The sequence below is a fragment of the Mycteria americana genome, chromosome 18 (assembly GCF_035582795.1).
Source record: "Mycteria americana isolate JAX WOST 10 ecotype Jacksonville Zoo and Gardens chromosome 18, USCA_MyAme_1.0, whole genome shotgun sequence".
NCBI classification, from domain to species: domain Eukaryota; kingdom Metazoa; phylum Chordata; class Aves; order Ciconiiformes; family Ciconiidae; genus Mycteria; species Mycteria americana.
Window position 1 is genome coordinate 6,388,382 of NC_134382.1, and position 16,415 is coordinate 6,404,796.

At 41.0% G+C, this 16,415-nt stretch overlaps 1 protein-coding gene across 8 annotated transcripts in view; it reads left to right on the forward strand.

The window, feature by feature from the left end:
- The window catches only part of CTNNBIP1 (catenin beta interacting protein 1), a 35,129-nt gene extending 21,413 nt beyond the window's left edge, over positions 1–13,716 (forward strand). For 7 of the 8 annotated variants that reach the window (XM_075520442.1, XM_075520444.1, XM_075520441.1 and 4 more), the window contains one exon: positions 11,197–13,716. In XM_075520442.1, coding sequence (XP_075376557.1) covers positions 11,197–11,294 — 98 coding nt within the window. In that variant the 3' untranslated portion in view covers positions 11,295–13,716. Of the gene's footprint in view, positions 1–11,165 lie in introns of all 8 variants that reach the window. The other variant, XM_075520447.1, reaches the window with a different exon arrangement.
- The last annotated feature ends 2,699 nt before the right edge of the window (positions 13,717–16,415 follow it).

Here is a 16,415-nt window from a genome sequence, read left to right on the forward strand (position 1 = left end):
TTGTTATGCGTATGATAATTTAGTTACTATGACTCTAGTTGCTTGATAACACTTTTCTCACAAAATAAAATGGAATCATCTAACACCTTCTTTTGGTTTTCACATTTCCATGAATGTGGAAGTGAAGTGCAATATTACTGTTTCAGCAGAGCAAGAGGGAAAGTTTAGCAGTAGGAGGAATTTGCTTCCCATTGCATTTCTTTAATTTGCACAAGGTAATTTATTCCCGGACAGGGGCAGTAGACATGAAATAAGTTTACAAATCTGCTTTGGTTTGGTTAGATTCCCATTAAGGGGATGAAGTACGTGTTGCTTTTGTGAGTTCTTTGCAGAAGTCTTGGTAAACAATTCTGTGGCACTACTCTGAATCTGCTCATCTCTTCTGAACCTGAATGTTACTTTCTGAATTTTTTTTCCCCTCCCTTTCACAGGCCTCATGCCAGATCACATTCATAACGTAGGATTTGGTATTGAAGGAAAATTGTAAGACTCATATGCCAGAAAGAACCGAGTTGAGCAGAAATTTAATATAGATCTAAGACATTTAAAAAACTATTAGAAACACAACCTGCCCAAACTTGCTCTTCAGTTTTAAGCCTGTGTGTTCATTCCTTACATAGCTGGGGGATTGATGGAGATAGATATACTTGTATATTTTGGCTCGGAATTCTTAAACTTGTCTGCCAGTCTAAAGTGAAAATTTGCCAGTTTCTCGTCAAAAGCTGAGGTAGACATACTCAGTTAGGAAAGACTGTCTTACTTGCAGTTGGCGTTTTTCAGCGTTATCCCTAAAGTAGTTACATTTCTCACACTGAAAATATATGCTGAATTACCTGCGCTTTGGCAAAGAAGAGAGAATAAAAACAGAAGTCCAGCCAGGGGACGCAGATAGTTTGTGCAGCTGCACTCCTGCACAGCTTGATGTAACTTTCTTCTCTAAACTGTCTGGTTTTATTATCTGTAAAATTGTATTTGTCTCACTTTGCAGAGGGCTTTGGAGGCTCAAAAAATTGAATTTTGACATAACTTTTAAATGTAATCAAAAGAGAGATCAACAGTTACTTAGTCTGCTTGTGGAGTCACTAATCGTGCAATACAGGAAATGCGAGAGCTTCGTACGTTGGTCAAGAAGTTGTCTTTGTCCCCTGTTTGAACGGATGCTAGCTGATTTCTCTGTCATCATTTTCTCAAAGTCCTTGAAAATTCTTAAAACTTTGTCCACAGGGAAGTGAAGTCCTCCCCGTCGATGCTTGCTTTGAGCTCATCCGAGACGCTGCTGTCTTTCCTGGGAGATTTGACCCCACAATCTACCTTCCATCCTCCCAAATTAGAATTAAGCTGGTGGTCTGACCGTTAAGATTTTTCTTGGTAGGGGGGAAAAAAAGAACAAAGATAGTAAATAGTTAAACATTTAGAGAAGTGGGAAAGGATGTTAGTTCTTTATATATTCAGATATGCCATCTCTCCAAATTAAGTATTGAATAGCATGAAGAACAAATGAAAATGAGGAAACCTAGCCAAATACTTTTTCCTTTGGAGAAAGATGAAGCTCTAGTGTGCTGTATAGACCTAAGCAACTGTAATTTATTGCTCAGGACTTTGATTTCCTTAGAAATCTCTCTAGATTTCTAACAGTTATGATAATGTTGCTCTTTGCTCTTGGGTGCGGTGGCTCACGCGGCAGCGATCCTTGCCGTCTGTCTGTACCTTTTGCTATATCCTCGTGTTGGTGAAACAGGAGGGGTCGGTTATGAAAGTATTGGAAACGGGGAATACAAATTGCATAGGTGTCCAATTTGCCATCTTAAGGGAGATTCCATCTCCACTAGATGGCATTACCTGGTGCTGAAAAACCCCGGCCCAAGGCCACACGCTGAGGAACTTAAATGTTTTGTGCTCTTCAAGATTGCTTGAAGGAATGTTCTTCCCTACTTTTCTGCTGTTTTCATTGAAACGCCTCTGGAGGATTTTTTTTTTCCCCCCCCTTTATGCAACTTGCCTTACCCAACAACTAAAAGGTGTGTTATTTAAGGAGTAACTTACAAAGGGTTGGTATGTTAGTGGTTTCACAATCTTTTCTTCAATAGTAGGACAGATTGCTCTCAGCCTAACTTGTCCCAGACCTATCTTTAGAGTCATTTTCCTCCGGCAGGCACACAAAAGGCAGCAAGCTGATTTCATACCCCCATTTTGTTCCAAAAAAGGGAACGACATTCTTGGCCTTAGCACTCTATAAGCAAATTTTTGTCTGTCACTTAAAATTCTGTAGTCTGGCTCCAGAATTACAGGAAGGTCGTGCTTTGTTGGTTTGGTTTGGTTTGGTTGGTGGGGGGGGGGGGGAGTGGTTTGGTTTTTGTTTTGGTGGGGGTTTTTTTGAGAAGAATAGAGAGGATGGATGGTCTAGAATTTTGTAAGCGTATCACAGTCTCCATTACAATTTTTATGCTTTTCTTTGTTGTGCATCCATGAAATACTGCCTTAGAACAGCTGGCTGGTGGCCTCATAGTAATTACCTGAGGCAGGGCTGCTGGGCTTATCATCCTACGGTCCTCCCTGCTATGGATTCGGATAAAGATCTGTCAGCTGCTCTGTTGAGCCTGTTTGTTTGACCACAGGGAGTCACTGCAACCTGGCTGTCCAATGTATCTTTGCAGCAATGTGACAGTGCGGTGAAGAAAGAAGTGTACGCTTGTCCCTGCTGGGCTCGAGCGCTTGTGCCGCAAACCTTCAGTGAGCCACCGTTAATAACAGCGTCACTGACATTTAAAGTTCCTCCGTGATACTCTGCTTACTGTCTTGGGGTTCAGCAATAGAAGTTAAATGCTAATTTTGATCAAGAAGCATCTTAGAGTACCTCTGTAATTTTTAAGCAAGCCTGAAGTCTTAAGACTCCCAGTCGGTTTGTGCTTATTTTTATAGGAAAAGGAGAAATTAAACTCTTGATCTTTTTATTTCCCGTCTTGCTTTCAAAAGGAACTCATCAGTTCAGATGTACAAAATCACTGTGTTTTAGGATTATTTACAGATCTCCTTTTACGTTTGAAATGCGCGTTTGGAACACCTTCGCTCTTGAAGCATCTACGTTGTATCCTGTTGAAGTGAATCTTGTTTTCCTGCCGGGAAGTTCAAAGTTATTCTGGTTGCGTTACTGAGTATCTTTGTGTAAATCAGGTAATAATGACGTTATGTCCAGGGCTCTCTAGTGTGCTGTAGCAGATACCAAATGGAAAATAGTGCAAATCTTTCTAGTATGTGTTCTGAACTCTTTACAATCATAGCCGCAACTTATGTTAGAGCAACAGATCTGTGAAGGGATCTGCAATGACCAGAACATGTACTCCAGTCTTAAAATAGTCTTTTTTTTTTTTTTTTTAATTCCAGCTCTATTTGCCCTTTCTTTTCAGTGTATTCCAGAATCTCCAGAAGTGCTTAGTCCCTCCGTCCGTTGGCTGCGATAGACTTCTCTGGAGGTGCTGGTCCCCTAACACGGGCTACAGTCCACCGAGAGCAAGGAACGTTTAGGCCGTTCAGATGCCTGGATTCTGTTCATAGCTTGACATTTTAGCTATTTTTATTAAGACTTTGGGCTGTTCACCCATCCTCTTCTTCAGCTGATCCAGACAGTTGTGTTGTATCCGTGACACTTAATGAGGCTTATCTGATGTATTAAAAATACTTTATTAATCTAGTGAAAGGTGAACTGCAGAGGGGATGAGATCTCGGTAACCCAGAAAAGCCTGAACAGCAGTTATAAAACTCTAAGCTGAAGTATTTAATACTTAAATTTAGTATTAATTAAGAGACTCAACATTAATGTCATGCTCACATTTTTTTATAACCATTTTATTTTTCGATCATTGCTGTAATGTTGTTAACACCTACATGAAAGTGCAAAATATAGGGCATTTTTCTTTACTCAAGAAGCTTTTTAGCTGACACCCGTGGGTTGTTTGTTGTTTTGTTTTTATGGCTCCAGGAATAACTGAGGAACCCAAAGGCGTCTCTGTCCAAGCAGTCTATATGCTAGGGAGTTGGTATAATCATGCGCTGTTTTGCAATATTAACATATTAGTCGTCTTCCCTGCATTGCAGCAAGAACTAACGCAGCTCAGACTCATTAGGTTTCTTGAGCTTGAAATGATGAAATTAAGGCTTTCTCACGTATTTTTAATACAAGCAAAATGCCTCTCAGGAAGTTATATGCACAGAAGCATCTCCTGCATAAAAAACGTGTTTCCTGTTTCCCAGTTGCTTACATCTCTCAACGGCAGGCTGGCGCTTGGCTTTCTTGAGCCGCGGCTCTGGCAAATCTGTAAATGGAAGCTGTGCAGCTCGTAAGCGTGATATGTGAATTATACTGAGACCTTGGTGATTACAGCTCTTTTGTTCCTATAGCAACAGGAGCGTCATGCTGGCTCTTGAAGAAAGCTGGTCCCTTGGGGAGGGCAAAGCTGAGATGCAAACGCATGCCTTGGCGAGGTTAGGTGCATTCTCGGGATGGCAGGGCATTAAAAATGAACCCAGGCTGCTTGTGGAGTTAGGAAGGGGGGGGGCATGCTCGTGAAATATCAGATAGTGGTGGAGAAACGGAGACAGAGCTCTTCTCAGTGTAGTTTTACTCTTGGAACACGGTGCTTGTTTTAATGTGCTCCTCCTCTCGGCAGTGCAGGTTGTATTTTTAGAACGCCAGACTAGGATGCTAATACTGGGAATTTCGGAAGAAAGTTAATGTTTAGAAGATAGTTGCTGGAAGGTGATTGAAGAAATGTGTGTATACAAAGATCTTGAGGGAAGTAAAGAAATTTTTTTTTTATTTGACAGCCTTCAGAAATTCATGACAGGCTTAACCTGATCTCTAAAGGCTTTTCATTCATTTTGCTGGTGACTACAAACAAATCAGGTGTGTGTATCTATTCCTCATTCAAAGAACCCTTGGAAATAGCAGCTGTTAGATGGGTCAGGTAGCATCTTCCTTTGTGTTGAGGTAGCGTGGTTTTAATCCAGCTTGTACCCCACTGGCTTGATGTCACTGTAGCTGAGTACGTGCTGTGGAAAGCGTTAGCTTCAGTCATCTCTGTGAAATTTTCTGAAACTTAGGTGAACTGATTAGCGGTTGCACGTGCTGAGCTCAGTGGCCATCTACGGTCTTTACTGCTGTGCGGTGAAGTCATTTGACCTTCAGATCATCTTGGCTTGCGAAGGCTGAAGCCCCAGTGGTGTAAAAGAACTACTAAATTCAGCAATCCAAACAACTGCAGTTCGAACATGATTGCAGCAGGATTTTTTTGAAAGTTAGTGGGGTAAGACTGTCACTGTTGCTTTCTAAAGCTGAAGGGAGGCTGTAGAGAGGTGGGGTCGGTCTCTTCTCCCAGGTCACAAGTGATAGGATGAGAGGAAATGGCCTCAAGTTGCGCCAGGGGAGGTTTAGACTGGATATTAGGAAATTTTACTTCACCGAAAGGGTTGTCCAGCATTGGAACAGGCTGCCCAGGGAAGGGGTTGAGTCCCCATCCCTGGAGGTGTTTAAGAGCCGTTTGGATGAGGTGCTCAGGGACATGGTGTAGTGGTGGGCTTGGCAGTGTTAGGTTTACGGTTGGACTCCATGATCTTAAAGGTCTTTTCCAACCTATATGATTCTGTGATTCTGTAAGATAGGATATAGGCCTACCAGCTAACTATTGTTAATTTGTAGGAAGGATGACGATAGGAAAGTGTAAGGCAGAAGAAGTGGGAGAAGTATTTGCATGTCTGAAAGTTTGTGGCAATTAATGCTTTGCTCATGAAAGAAGATAGGGAATATTTTGTTTGGTATATGTAAGTCTCCATTTCAGTGTAGAAGCGTGCGCCCAGAAAGGGACAGCTGTGGAGAGAGAAGTCATATGTATAGAATGTAGAAGGTCAGGTATAAGCGTGCCTTTTTCATTGTTCTATACATTAATTACTGGAAGTGCAAAGCTCAGTGAAGGATATGCTAAAAGTAAACATGGTTCACCGTCCTATTGTCTTAGTTGCAGGCTTTTGGCAATGTGCAGCGTAACTTTATAACCTGTGCTCTGCTTTTTACATTATTTTTTTTTTTTTTACTTAATTAGAAAGAAAACATCCGTTGTGGGAGCCAAGTGGGACCGCAGCAGAAGCTCTATTCACTAGTACTTTAATCCCTGCTTTCCTTTCACCCCATAGAAACCCCTGCTCTATTCTCTGGAAATGTTTGTGTTTGTACATGAGCACAGGCGGCTGTAGAATTGCTTAATGAGCAGACTTGTTAGATTGGTTTCACTTAGCTCTGGATAGTTTGGGCTGTAGGTCTGGACTTGAACAAAACCTGCTTTTGTGCTGAGAACTGTGGATGTAGATGACCTTTTTCTGGACAAATGTCACCCAGGTTTTTTTGCTACAGGACGTCTTCAGAAATAATAATGCTCTGTAAGTGGCTTCTGGAAGGTTGAAAGCACTGATCAGAGTATCTCTTTCGTCTGCGTACTTGTGCTCTTGCCCTTACTCGAGTTCAGCAGAGAAGTTTTCCATTCTGTTTTCAGATCATTGAAATGCTCAGCTAAAACCAGTCGGACTTACTGCCCTTCGAGAGGTTGTGGCATTGGTATATTATAACTAACTACTCGGCTTATGGACATGAAGGTGTCTTCCCTTTTTGCCAGTCCCCTGAACAAACTGGTTTCGCATCTGGGAAATACTATTGCCTTTTATATCCCAGTCAAGAGTCAGGGTGCTCGTGTAGTCTAGCAGTGACTACAGTCTGACAGGGACAACACTCGTGAACAATGGAGAAGTCCTGAATAAATAATGAACTGTCTCTTTTGTTAGTGGATATAAAATAAGGCCATGGGGTGCAAAACCCAGCGGGCAGCGATACGTGCATTGCAAGTGACTGGGCTGACGTTGGGAACCATTGGGTTTGGTCTGAAGTAGATGGTCCCGTTCATGCTAGCATCAGATTTGATAGCCTGCAAGGGCTTTCTACGTGGCTGCTGTTGTTTGGACAAAGGATGTCTTCCTCTTTGTAATAACGTATCACCTCACTAAGGATAAAATTGAATCTTTAATGTGGAAATAAAAGAAATCAGCATAGGCTTGAGTCTTTCCTGCAAGATGTTGTTCTGTTGGGTATTGTGCCCTTAGGTTACCCACCCACTTACTTGTCTACCTGGAAGGTATTATTATCTTTTATTTGATAGATCAAATTGTCTTTTTAAAGGCAATTGCCTGAGGCTCTTGCAAATGCTGGGTTGCATATAATTCCTGCAAATGAAAACATCGGCAGCTCTACCAAATAACAAAAGGAACTGAGGAGGGAGCAGGAAATAAAACTGTTCAGAATTGTGTATAAAATCCATTCTTTACGAATCTTGTTTAAAACTGTACCGTGAGACACAGAAATATATCACTTCTAATCATTATCTTTTTTTTTTTTTTTTCTTCCTTTCTAAAATGAATAGCTAAACCCCATTTGTCTCCTCTGGTCTTCACTGCGATCCTGTTCGTTCCTGTATATTGTTTTGCTGCTCTCTGGTGTTTTGGCGGAACTTTCTAACTTTGTATTGCCATCAGATTTCCATTAGTGTATGACTACTTTTCTGTTCCAGGATCATTTATGAAAGTATTAAGTAAAACTGATGCAAAGGCAAACCGTTGAGAAAGCGCAGTCGTGACCTCCTTTTCAGCCCAATGATTATCCTTTCAACCACAATTCATAATCTTTCCTTAACGACTTGTTTACCCACCTTGGTTCTTGTACTGATTGCCCATCTTAATTAAAAAGTACCATATGGGAAACTACGTATTATGAAGTGCTAAAGAACATCAGAGAGGGAGCATGCTTCTTGATGATGTTACGATAAAAAACCCAAAAAGACATGCACTTTGTTCACGAATTCAGGTAACTTGAAGACTGTAGTTATCGTAATTACGTCGGTGGTAAGACAAGGGTACTGCGCGCTGGCCGTGCAGTTAGCTTTGGCTGTGAAAGACCGAAACCTTGAATTCTAGACCCATTCTCCCTCCACTGTTCTACTTCTTCCTTTAGGACGCACATGATAAGAATTCAGTAATACTAGAGGTATTCAAGCATTTTCCACGCTTTTACACTGTATTCTTTATTGTACTCTTGCTTTTTCCTCCAAATCGAACACTGTTTTAAAATGTGGCTTTTTCTGTTTTCCTGTTGTATTGACAAGCTGTATTTCTTGTACTCCCTTCTCTTTTCCTATTCAAAGTCCGGGCAAACGGCAAGTTGTCAGAAATTCATATTGACAGCGACGCTGGTGTTGAAGCTGTGCCAGGTGGGCCTAGAAAAGTCGAACAGGAGCTAGCGGAGTGTGAACCCGCTCTTCAGCGATAGCTGTTCTGACTGCGAAAGCCAAAATGAACTGCAGAGTTCCCAGCGCCCTTTGTGCCCAAAGCTCTTTCTGCTCATCGCGTGTCCTAAACGGCCGCGTGCTGGACACGGGAGGCTGCGCACAGGGACCGTGCTGGAAGCCGGAATTGTTCGGGACAGGCAGAAATATTGACCTGTGCGTTTGTGGGGTTGCATGAGTATCGGGAAGGAAATGTCCTTTTCTGCGTGAAACTTGTCAGGGTGCTTGTAAGAATTTTTTATTTTTTTATATATATATATATATATAATTTAGACTGTAGAAAGGGGGGACCCCAGGAAAACAACCAACATCTGTTAAGTAATCCAGCTCCTCTCTTGTGCTGATGTGATGTCATCTGCGACTTCGCAGTTGCTAGGCTACTCCAGCTGCTCTGGACGTGCGCAGCAAAGCCTCCGCGACTTAAAGCGGATGCGTGTAAAATGCAGTGGCAGAGGTTGTGCTTTATGTCCGCTTGCTTTCTTAATGCTTCTGAGTGTTGTTACTCCCTCCTCTTTTTAGCATGGAAGTGTTTTTCAGAATCCTTGCAAATAAAAATCCTTCTTTTTGTAGAGGCTAGTGGTTCTGATGCACTTAAAAAAAAATAAAAATCAACATGGCAACATGTTAATTCAGAGCTGGATCCTAGCGCTATGTATGATTTATGTTTTGATCAAGGAAAAAACAGTTTGTGGAGGAGATGAAAAGGGAGATGACTGCAGGGCTTCTGAGTGTTGGCAAGAGGGTGCATCAGAGCAGTTTTTGATGTAGTTCTATAAGATAGGGGTCCTACGTATGAAAAACAAACTACTGCTTGGTCCTTAATATTTCCTCCTTTGAGTACATATGACAAATAAATTGTGAAGTGTAAAAATAAGTGTAGTTGCGTTTCATAAGCACTGATTTAGTTTTTAAGGATATTAGCAAGGGGAATTTACAACCTTCTCTTCTCCCCCGTTTTTTGACCACTTTTCCTTCTGTATTGCAACTAAAGAGCAAATCAGATGACTGAGAAATGCAGTTCATTTAAGTATATCAGATGAGGAATTTTTATGAGTCCTCTTTCTTTTACCTTGTGTGCAGGTGTATAGGCAGAAGTTGCTTGGGGCACAAAGCTGAAATCTGCTTCTTGATATGCTTCAAGTAAAAGGCTGAGAATTTTTTACATGCCAATGCTCCATCCGAGTTGAATTTGAACTTTCCAAACCCCAGTAAGAGAATTCTGTAGAGCTGATCGGTTACCGGAACGGGACAGGCAGTCAGTGTTGCTTTTGGCATTTCCTACTTTGTTCTCTAATCCTTTAATAGAAGCTTTGAAGAAAAACTTGTTAAGCAAAATTATCCCAAGCAGACTGAATTAATTAATGAAGGCCAAAATGGTCATTGTGAGTCATCTGTTGCACTTAAACACTTAGGATCATTTGAAGGGAGGAAATAATTTTTAGAAATTATATAGACAGTGACTGGAGGATTCATCGTATTTTCTAATCCGTTAGATAAATGCTGTTAGAGGATCTACAGATGAAAGAAAGCATTTACTTTTATCTGACTTTCTTGGGGATCAGATTTTTACCAGAAGTTAAAAATATTGCACTCAGCCCTTCGGGGTTGTTTTCTGGTTCTTGTCTAGACTAGAGATATTGATTTAAACCACTGCTTTGACACTACTGTATGATGTATCTTTATTTCCATATTGTCCTGAAGACATTTCTCTTTAAGTGCCTGTTAGGCCACGCTTTATAGTTAGGAAGTCCAGAGAGCAGGTTTTTTTTCTGAAGATCTCAAGGTATCCTTTTGAAGAATGAGAGCTTAGGATGGATTGTTCTTTACAAGCCTCTATCAGATATGATTCTCAAGCCATTCAGGTCTTTCTACTATAAATGCCCGCTTGAAAGACCACACAAGTTTGCAAAGACTTGGAGATGTTTCTAGGAAGGTAATAACATCTTTCTGTGCTTAGGGGACGTGAGTTTTGATGGTAACTACCTCAATTGGGGGGAAAAAAAAATCCAGTAACTGAGAAAGTCCACACACTGAATTCTTCTGGAAAAGATTTCTTCAAGCTAGTGATAAAAGCATTACTTAGCAAATCTGTATCTGTTCCCTGGGCAAATGGAAGCCTTCAGTTTGAAAGAAAATACTGCACTTCCATTAGAGAATGGAACATTTTCAAGACATGTTAGTTGATAAAGGGTGTTTAAGCGATTTTTCGGGGTGAGGAACAAAAACCTTTCAGCTGACCTATTAAAACAATTTTTATTCTTCAAAGCAGAGAGTAATGAATATCTAGATGTAAAGATAAACTAAAGAATAGCTAAATGTCACTTAAAAAGGGCAGTGTGATGCATAGGGCAGTACAAGTTTTATTGAATAGTGGAGATCCTCATACTTCAGAGAAGCTCAGTAACTCTCTTACGCAGTGCCAGAGTTTGGGGAGAGGGAGGGCAGATTATCTCTACGTGCCTGCGGTGGCAATCCTATGATTTTTTTTTTTTGAGGCTTGCTTCTTATAAATATGCAAAAGCAAGGAATTGTTGGTTTTCTTTAAAAATAAACTGATTTCCTTAGGCTTGCAAAGGAATGTTTTAAATCTACTGTTGAAATGTTTAGACCGCTTCAGGTTCCAGTCCCAGAAAAGTAAGAAAACACAGCTTTCTCTTCGTTCTGTCCTCTTTTTCCTTTCCTATTGATTTTATGGACGTGTAGAATGGCAGTTTGGGTACTGCATCTATCCGCTGTTCTTTAAAGGAAGTAATTATGGTGCACATTTTCCTGTATCCATTGTTATTACAGGTGCTGAGGACGTTGTGATGGCATTTTCCAGATCAGAGACAGAAGACAGAAGGCAGTAACTACAGGATACCTGAACAACACAGAACTGGAGAGGACAGTGAGATTGTGAAGAGAGAGGAGGATGGCTGAGCGTTAATAAGTTCCTTTGCACACCCTAATTGTCCCTTGGTATTCCTTCTCCTTTGTAATTTTGTTTCCCTTTGCCCAACCCTCAGAACGCATCTCACAGCCGTCTATTCCTGTAAGTTTTTGCTACTCAGCTGGGCTGTGTTAATTAAGGACAAACCTAACGGTGTAGTTTTGATTGGCTCAAAGGGACAGGCTGTGATTGGCTAAAGGAAGACAATTTTCCAAACTTGACCAATGAAAACCTTTTCTCTCGCATTTTATTTTATATTTTAAAGAAAGTCTGTTGACATCCTACTTCTTTAGAAGCTTTTCACGCTGTGGTGCTTATTTAGGTCAAACTTGTGAATTTGAAGAGGGTTTGGTTTGGCTGCGTAGAACTGGAAGCAACTTGTGATTGCTTGACAATGCAAATGCTTTCTCTTCCGTTGGCTTGCAGGTATTTTGCTGACTTCTACATTTTCATTGCAGAAAGCTGATGTTTTGGTGCATTGGTTATTTCTTTATACTTACTGACTTGGGGGGAAAAAGACAAATGTGCTTTGCGATATTTATTACATCTACACTCATATAAATGCTTGCTTTTTGGGGTTTGGTTTGTTTTCTTTGATTGGCTTTGAAATCATGTTTTTGATTTCCTGTTGGCTGCAGTGTTTCCGATGCAATCAGTTTTTCCATACTCATCTGCTCTGTGGCCTCAAGCTCTTTTGGGAGCATGTGTCGAAAGCATATTTAGTTCAATAAGTCTACCTGTTGAAGCTGGAACACGGAGATCACCAGCCGTTCTGTGCTACGGTGTGGGCTGTACTATGAACTCCTGGTAGACCTGGCTGTTCAGGTGGCTTCTCTCTTTGCTTCTGACAGAGGAGCTGTAGATATTTTGCAGGAATTGCAAGAATGAGATCTATGGCTGTGACATGAATTTGCCAAATTTGTATAGAGAGTATGTGAACTTGTTTAAAAGACTACATATAGTTCCACTTTAACCCTTTAACTGCTGCACAAGACTAGCTCTCACATAAGGAAAAATTAATGATCGTTAACTTAAATCCAACTTGCACTGGGCTTTAATAAACTAAGTTTCTAGTCACTTGAAAAATTGCATGTAGTTTGGCTCCTTGCAGCTGTTCAGTGACATGGAAATTATCTGGTCCCTGAGGTAATACCCTTTTCGTTAGGCACTGTTCCAAGAGGCAGTAGCACTGCATTAAGCTGTCCAGTAGTGAGTGTACAGGTGACACTCTCAGGTTTACTCTCTCAGTAGTTGCAGGGCCTTAACACGCACACGCGCGCATTTAAAAAACTGAAAAACCTGCAGTGAAATTCCCGAAGTGCACTGACTGTTCAGGAATCTGCACATAAAACTTCTAGCACTGCTGCCTAAAACCTAGCACTTCACTTCCTCTCATATGTGCAGGTCATTTTTACAATACTTCTAGATTTTCCTGTGGGTTGCACTGACTTTAAGATGTTTCAAAATCTATTAAAGCAGAACTCTATTCACCTGTTCCTGGTTCCTTTCATATGGTGGTTAATTATCTGAAGTAACGATGCCAGAATCTGACTGTGACAACACGACCGTTTTCATGGCAAGAGATTACGATGACAGGATCCTGTTATGGTCTCAAAATGGGGAAAAAGCTTGAGAGAAACCATGGAATGTATGCGAAAGGAAGAACGGACTTGTGAGCACAAGGAGGGAAATTATCTTGAGCAAATAAATACTGTGTAATGGGAACAACTGTACATCTTTTTATGAAAAAGATCCTTTTGATTCAGTTGCAGCTTTGTAAAGTTCAATGTGAAAGTAAATCTTTTACCCCTGTTTGTTGGGGCCAGATAAGGAATTTCTTTATTAAAATAAACCAGGAATGAGCCCAAAAGATTCTTTAAATTTTGACCTGCTTGCCTGAGAGGCACTTTAAGTTTCACTTTGGTGCAAAGGGGGGGCAGCCCTTAAAGGGTTAATTTAAGGGGATACGTGTGTTTCTGGCTGCTGGCTGGAATGAATGGGCTGGATTGTGGTGGCCTGTCATTGTCAAGCTAACATGCATCCTCCATGTGTATCTATGGCATTTCTGAGCTGTTAAATCTTTTCAAGGAGAAAAGTGAAGTGTTTATGTGGTTTAATCTTTTCACTAAAAATGTAACTGTTGGGGGGGGAAATACAGTTTTTAATAGCTACTCTTGTTTCTTATTGATTTATTATACTGTTAAACCGGCAAATGGAAAATACTTGCTTCGCCTTTGTGGAAGACTTCCAAACTTGGAGTCTTGAGTAATATGTTGAGAAGGATATATTGAGAAAAGGCAATGTGTTGTACAACATCATGATTTGGGATTCAGAAACTGGAGGAGATGTAGTCTCTTGAGAATATGTGTGTTTGCTTTGTTACCTGCGTGCTGTCCCCCTCCCCACTGGTGATTTCTTAACTTTAAACCAGAGCCGGAAGATTTGTAACAAAGAATTCATATATAAATCAGGGAGAAAGTAGTGGAAAAGAGGGCTTTCCAGTATTCCCCTTGAATTATGTTTCTAAGTATTTATCATCTTGCTCTGAAAACTAAATCCCTTTTACCACTGCGGAGCCTGGATTAATCGGGAGGTAGAGAAACCCGCACAGAGCCACATCAGCATGGTTGACTTGTTTATTGTACGTGCAAATTTCTCTAGCTTCACCTTTGTGCTTTTGCCTTCTAAAGCAAACCATTACTAATAAAAATAAGAAATCCAATGTTTTAGAGGTCAGAGGTGAGTATAGATCTAAACTGAAATACATTTGTAAAGAGAAAAGGCTGTATAGTTCAACTACAACCAAATAGTGCTTAAGGCATCGGTAAGGGAGCGTAAAAGCTTTAGGGGCATCTTCCAAAAATGCAGACATCCTTTGGGTGGTCTTTTTGGGAGCCATGTTCCTTTAGATATTCAAAATGTGCTGTTGTACTTCTCTTACCAAGCTTATCATCTGCCTCTCCTAACACACCGTGTTTTCCAGAGCTTGAGGAAAAGATTTAGAGCTGAATCCCATACTCCTCTCATCGCTCTCCAGATGGGTAGCAATTGCTGTAATTGTTGGGAGGCCATTGTGTCTGTGAGCATGGCCCATTGTAAATGAAAATGAGACTCCAGCATTCACATAGGCCTTTAGATTGATTCTCCCAGGTCTTAAAATAAACCCTGGAGTTAACAGAACATGGGAGCTGGTGGCACAGCAACACTTTGGAAGGAGCTATTGCCTGAAAGAAGCTGGACCACTGATAAAATAAAATGAGCTTTCCAGATTTTTTTATTCCTATTCCTACCTAAGGTAAGTAGTTACTGTAAGTTGTCTCCTTCTCTTGGCTGTTCAGTGGCCTGTGTGAAAGTTTCTACCATTCTACCAAGTTTTTACCATTAAATCTGTTTCAGTTCCATAAGGTCTGTATTTCTAATTCGCCAGCAGCCCAAATAGTTCTGGTGAAGGCTAAAGATTAAATAGCCCATGAAATTCAAAGACCTCTGTCACCTACAGAAGAGATCATCCTAAATAAGACTTCAGGGTCATATGTGGGATAAATTTCTACAGCTATTGAGAATCTGTTACAAGAGTAGAGCAGTGCCATGTCTAAAGTTATCAGTGTTTTATAATGCAAGAGGGGGGAAAAAAAAAAAAAGGCCAAAAGTTGAAAGCTTTGAATCAAATATTTGTAATGAGCGTTGGAAATTATTTTATGAAAGACATACCGAGTGCCTGGGCAATGAGGGGAATGCGTGATTCGGATTACTTTAAGATCAGTCCTTCAGCTTTCTTTTTGGTCTCTTGCCTCCTAAAGGACTGTGTGGCAGAGCTGACAGCAAAAAAGGCTGCGGGGCGCTGGGACCAGCAGAAACCAACAGTGCAGTGAGAACAATTTCTGGAGGTTTACGAAATCTTCAGTTGCGTTCAGTCTCTACAAAAGAAAGAGCCCTTAGCGAGTAAGCATCTCTTCCTCGCTGTTACTCATCAGTAACAAGGCGTTCCAAAGTTTAGTCGTTAACAGAGAGCTTTTGAGAAGCTTTGTTAAAACTGCAGAGTAGTTGGTTTAGGTGTAAGGGTAACAGGAGCACTAAAGTGTTGCACAGTTGCTGCCTCGGTGGGGTATTTGCTGAATGCAGTTGATTTTTAAATCAACTGACGGCAACGCGGTATACGTCTAGCCCCAGCATCAACCTGTTCGACGCTCGAATGGAACTGGACCTATTTGTTACTCAGCGCTGCAGAGGTGTGTGCTGTGTGCAGGGCAAATCCTTCCCTGGTCACAGCATCAACAGGAAATAAAATGTATTTTTTAATCTCTTTTAGGGGAAATGTTTTCATTTGTTTTATTTCACCTTCTGCCACAGAGTAGTGTTAAGGATCCTGTCAGTTAGGCCTGGGTGAATTATTTTAATAAACTTAGGCAATATGAATGGCCTCGGACAAAACTAGATTTTAAAGGTGTTAAAAGGTGTCAAATGTTGGTAATCGTGAGCCGGGCATAGTGCTGATGGGCGTTTGCTGCACAGACTTCTTTCTTGCAGCCGCAGGTGTAGATGACCAGCTTGCTATAGTGCTTGCGTCCCGCAAATTTTGTATCCTGTGCATCTGTGACTTCTTCAGAGCTGCAGTAAATGGGTCCCTGGATTGCTGCGGTGGTTCTTCCAGGTCTGCCCTAGGCTTGCTGGGGAAATACAGCAAGTCTGTACAAACACTTCGCACTACAGTTTCCCTTAAGCCTCCTCATTACTGGGCTTTTCCCAGTTCTACAGATATGAAAGCGCGGTATAACAGGGAGGAGCGTTGTCATTACTTACCCAGGTAAGAGAGAAGCTTGGGTCTATTCCCTGTCAGACTGTAGTAGGTTCCCATACAAAGACAGAAAAGAAATCGCCTACTGAGCTCTGCTTTAATTTTCTTTGCAGCTGATTTGCCCAAAGCAGAATTCCTGCAGTATGTTATAAACAACCTGGCTAGTTTCCTTTGTAGCCTGAAGCACTTACATTTTGGGGGTTGTTTATTTTGGAAAAGAGAAATTTTTTTTTTAAGCTTTTTGAACCTGGCCTGCTTACAAGCTGCCTCATGTATCGGCATGAAATAGTTATACACGCAGAGCCTTTTGCTGCCT